The 5,020-nt window shown below is 43.7% G+C and overlaps 1 protein-coding gene across 1 annotated transcript in view; it reads right to left on the bottom strand.

Annotated features, from left to right (window-relative positions):
* The window catches only part of Dnajc8 (DnaJ (Hsp40) homolog, subfamily C, member 8), a 26,560-nt gene that overhangs the window by 2,843 nt on the left and 18,697 nt on the right, over positions 1-5,020 (bottom strand). The window contains exon 6 of the mRNA XM_013032197.1: positions 989-1,090. Coding sequence (XP_012887651.1) covers positions 989-1,090 — 102 coding nt within the window. The remainder of the gene's footprint in view (positions 1-988; positions 1,091-5,020) is intronic.

Here is a 5,020-nt window from a genome sequence, read left to right as displayed (position 1 = left end):
GAACAGCACCCAGGCCCAGAGTTCAAGCCCCATGACCGACAAAAAAAAAAGTATAGGGGAGCTGTGTGTCAAGTGGTAGAGTGCTAGCCTTGAATGAAAAGGCCAAGCAATATAGCACGAGGCCCTGAGAGTTCACACCCCACGAACTGGCACCAAAAAAGAAGTGTTTGGGATGCCATCTCCCTTGATGACCAGACCCAGTGTCACTAACCCACCAGTATCCTCAGCAACATAGCAAAGTACAAGTAGGAAGGCTGCATATTAACTCAACTAGGAAAATCTATTTATTGCTAAATACCAGTCAGTGTACAAAATATAGTTGAGTACCAGTGGCTCATGCCTAAAATCATAGCTACTCAGAAGATGAGATCAAGGTTCAAAGCCTAAGCAAGCAGATAAAGACTCCAAAACAATTAGCAAAAAGCAAAGTTGGAGGTGTGTCTCAAGTGGTAGAGTACCAGCTGAGCAAGTAAATACAAGACCCTGAGTTCAAACCTAAGTGCTGCAAAACAACAACAAAAATAATACAGAATACAGAAATGAAGTAAACTAAACTCAGTATTTCTTTTGCCTCTTTTATTTTGTAATGGGACTAGGGATTGAACTTGGGCCCTGAGGCAAGTATGCAAGGACTTTAGCAACACCCACACACTAGATTCATTTTCTCTGATCAAGGGAACTACTACCAAGGGAACAATAATATTTTGTAAGTGATTCATTATGCAATACTATTCACCAAAGCTCCAAGTAGAAGTCTCACAAAAGGTTAGGGCCCAGAAATTCAGATTACACAGCACTCATGAGTATAAATAAACTCCCTAAGGGCAGATACATTTAGTATTTCCCAAAACTCAAATAAACTTCTTTCCCAGGTGATTTAAAAGCTCAACTGTTTCAGATAACTTGTTTCTTCCATGACATACCATCTAATTTCTTCATTAGGGAAACCCCAGAGACCCACAGTAGGTAATTAGATAGAGTAATATACAGATGTGTACCTTTCGTGCATCTCTTTGGCTTCTCTCTCTTTCCTTTTAATTTCCAGCTCAGCAAAGAGTTTCATGGTCTGTTTGTATACTGCCTGTTTGAACTACAAGAAAATTAAGAACAAAAGAAAAGTAAATATTTGCATGCAACTTTGAATTAAGTACTTGAATTTGAACTTGAAAGCCCAAGACAAAAGCAGAAGAAAATATTCTTCACTAAAAACCACTTAATGACCCACTCGCCCACTAGCTCTAGCTTCTTCTTCCACATAAATGGCACGCAGGAACCTAGTTCTGGTGAAAAGAAAAAGAAAAAAATTCAGCCGGGTGCTGGTGGCTCATACCTTTATCCTGGGTTACTGAGGATTGTGGTTCAAAGCCAGCCAGCCAGAAACTCCATGATACTCTTTTTGTTTTCTTTTGCTAGTCCTAGGGCTTGAACTTAGGGCCTGGGCACTGTCACTGAGCCTCTTTGTGCTCAAGGCTAATGCTCTACCACTTGAGCTACAGTGCCACTTCTGGCTTTTTCTGGGTAGTTTATTGGTGATAAGAGTCTCATAGACTTTCCTGCCAAGGCTGGCTTCAAAAGGTGAACCTCAGATCTCAGCCTCCTAAGTTGCTAGGATTACAGGCATGAGCCACTGGCACCTAGCCCATGATGCTCTTATCTCCAATTAACTATGCCCAAAAAGCTTGAAAATGGAACTGTGGCTCAAAGTGGCAGAGCACTAACCTTGAGCACAAAAGTTGAGGGACAGGCCAGATGCCAGTGGCTCACATCTGTAATCCTAGCTATTCAGGAGGCTGAGATCTGAGGATCACAGTTCAAAGCCAGTCTGGGCAGGAAAGTCCATGAGACTCTAATCTCCAATTAACCACCAAAAAACTGGAAGTGACACTGTGGCTCAAGTGGTAGAGCATTTAACTTGAGCTGGAGAGCTGAGATACAGTGCTCAGGGCCCAAGTTCAAACTCCAGAACTGGCACAAAAAAAGAAAAAGAAAAAAAAGTACTCTCTTTCATCTCCACTTCATTGTTTGTATGTCAGTATCAGGGCTTGAACTCTGGATTCATGCTTGGCCTTTTTCACTCACAGCTGGTCCAGAGGCTTGAACTCTGGGCCTGAAGTTCTAGCTTGGCTTTTTCACTCAAGACCAGCACTCTATAACTTGAATCATATCTCCATTCCTAGCTTTTTGCTGGTTAAATGGAGGTAAATATTTGTCTGTAGGATTGGCTTCAAACAACAATCCTCAGATCTCAGTCTTGTAAACAGACAAAATATTTTCAAATATTTCAAAATATTTGTTTTTCGTTTTTTTGTGGGGTAATTTTTGGCCAGTCCCAGATCCTGAACTCAGAACCTGGGCACTGTTCTTGAACCTCTCTGTGCTCAAGATAGCACTCTACCACTTGAGTCACAGCGTCACTTCCAGCCTTTTCTGTTTATGTGGTACAGAGGAATGGAACCCAGGGGTTCATGCATGCTAGGCAAGCACTCTACTGCTAAGCCACATTCCCAGCCAAAATACTTGGTTTTAAAACATTTTATGTGCTGAGTCCCAACTAGCAGCTTCATCTAAGCAAAGTACCCACTGTGGCAAACCTAATTGTCCCCTCCACGGTAATCTCCAGTCCTATAGGACACAGCCACCACTTTCCAAGGCATCTGCAGCTAAGTGTGGCCAGGAAATTGACGTTTCCCCAGGAGAAATTGATACAGATGACTCTGGGATGCTCCTGGAGGAAATGGCTCCATGGCCCTTCTTTCTTCCTTCTTCTAGTGTACGGGGCGCTAGGGGTCAGTGAGGAGTCCTTGTTGAAGTCACAGGGACTGGACAGGACATGATACAGAGCGCTTCCATACCAGCAGCCTCCCAGCCTCCCTCCTTCTCTCCCTCCCTCTCTCCTTCTATTCCTTCTTCCAGGAGAGAGAACAAATCTCCACCATTTGAGTCACAGCTATATAGACTTTAGTTCAAATTCTATGTACTACATTAACAGGAACAAGTAACACAGAGAAGCAGAGCCTTCTTAGTTGCTAGGTTCTACTTTTTTTTTTTTAATAGTCCTGGGCATCAAACGTAGGGTAAGTGCTCCACTACAAAGCTGAGCTACATCCCTAGCCCTGCCACTAGCTTTAATTCTTTCTAGAGTTAAGAATATAGATTATGCGGCTGAGAACATGTCTTAGTGGTAGAGTGCTTGCCTTGCATGCCTGAGGCCCTGGGTTCGATTCCTCAGCACCACATAAACAAAAAGAAAAACCGGAAGTGGCACTGTGGCTCAAGTGGTAGAGTGCTAGCCTTGAGCTGAAGAGCTGAGGGACAGTGCCCAGACCCAGAGTTCAGGCCCTATGACTGGCAAAAAAAAAAAAAAAAAATCTAGCTACAGATTATCTTCTCATTTTATCTATAGAACTTTTCCTCCCTAGAAGTTACATATACATGGAGTACAGAAAATAATCCAGGGGGCGGAGGGGGGCGGGGGAAGAGGCAAGGGAGTATGGGAAGGGATGGGAAGGGGAAACAAAGGAGGAGGCAACATGCTTGATAAGAAATGTACTCAAGCAACAATGAGATGTACAAATCGTTAAGTCGAAAAACGAACTTTACAACTTTGGTGGGGGGGGGTGGATACGAAGGGACAGGAAGGGGAAACAAAGGAGGAGGCTACAATGCTTGATAAGAAATGTGCTCATTATCTTACCCACGTAATTGTAACCCCTGTGTACAGTATTTTCACAATAAAAATATATTAAAAAGAAATGTACTCATTATCTTGCCCATGTAATTGTAACCCCTCGTATGGTATTTTCACAATTAAAAAAAAAAAAGAAAGAAAGAAAAGAATCCAGTACTCAGGCAGAGCAGGGCCTATGTACTGAAAGCAGAGATACCCAAGCAAAGAATGATGTCTGAACCTCCATCCTCAGATCTCAGCCTCCTGAGTAGCTAGGATTACAGGCATGAGTCACTGGCACCCGGCTTCCATGAGACTCTTATCTCCAATAAACCACCAAAAAACCGGAAGTGGTGCTGTGGCTCAAGTGGAAGAGTGCTTGCCTTGAGCTCAAGAGCTGAGGGACAGCGTCCAGGCCCAGAGTTCAAACTCCATGACCCACAAAAAAAAAAAAAAAAAAGATGGCTGGAGGAAGAAGGCCACTTGTCTTCCTGCTAGCTGCCTGGCCCTTGGTGCAAACACCGACTGCTCCAGTCCCTGACAACATTAAAAGCTCCAAACCCTGCTGGATGAACACACTAGCAATTGTGAATCATCTATTTCTCTGCTTTTTCCAAAGTTTCTACCACTAATCATGTGTACCTTTATAATCAGGCAAAATGCACAAGTTATGTTAGCTAATGAGGAAGTCAATATAACACATACATATACATTATATACATGTGTGAAGGCTTCAAAATGAATTTACAATTGAACTAGAGGCATGACTCAAGTGGTAGAGCACTTGTCTAGGATGTACAAGGTCTTGGTTTGACCCTGTTTAAAAACACGATTTTCTAAGCAGGGTGCCAGTGGCTCACACCTGTAATCCTAGCTACTCAGGAGGCTAAGATCTGAGGATCACAGTTCAAAACCAGCCCAGGTAAGAAAGTCTGTAAGACTCTTATCTCCAATTAACCACCAGAAAACCAGAAGTGGCGCTGTGGCTCAAGTGGTAGAGCGCTAGCCTTGAGCTGAAGAGCTGAGGGACAGCATCCAGTCCCAGAGTTCAAGACCCAAGTCCACGGGCTGGGAAGGTGGCTCAGCAGAAGAGCACTTGCCTTGCATGCATGAGGCCCTGGGTTCCTTTCCTCAGCATCACATAAGCAAAAAGAAAAAAGCCGGAAGTGGCGCTGTGGCTCAAGTGGTAGAGCGCTAGCCTTAAGCTGAAGAACTGAGGGACAGCGCCCAGGCCCAGAGTTCAGGCCACATGACCAGACCCAAGGAAAAAAAAAAAAAAAAAAAGATTTTCTAGTCAGGAGTCGGTTGCTCACGCCTATAATCCTAGCTACTCAGGAGGCTGAGGATTACTAT

Source organism: Dipodomys ordii, unplaced genomic scaffold (genome assembly GCF_000151885.1).
Source record: "Dipodomys ordii isolate 6190 unplaced genomic scaffold, Dord_2.0 Scaffold6, whole genome shotgun sequence".
NCBI lineage: Eukaryota > Metazoa > Chordata > Mammalia > Rodentia > Heteromyidae > Dipodomys > Dipodomys ordii.
This window is presented reverse-complemented; position numbering and strand designations above follow the sequence as displayed.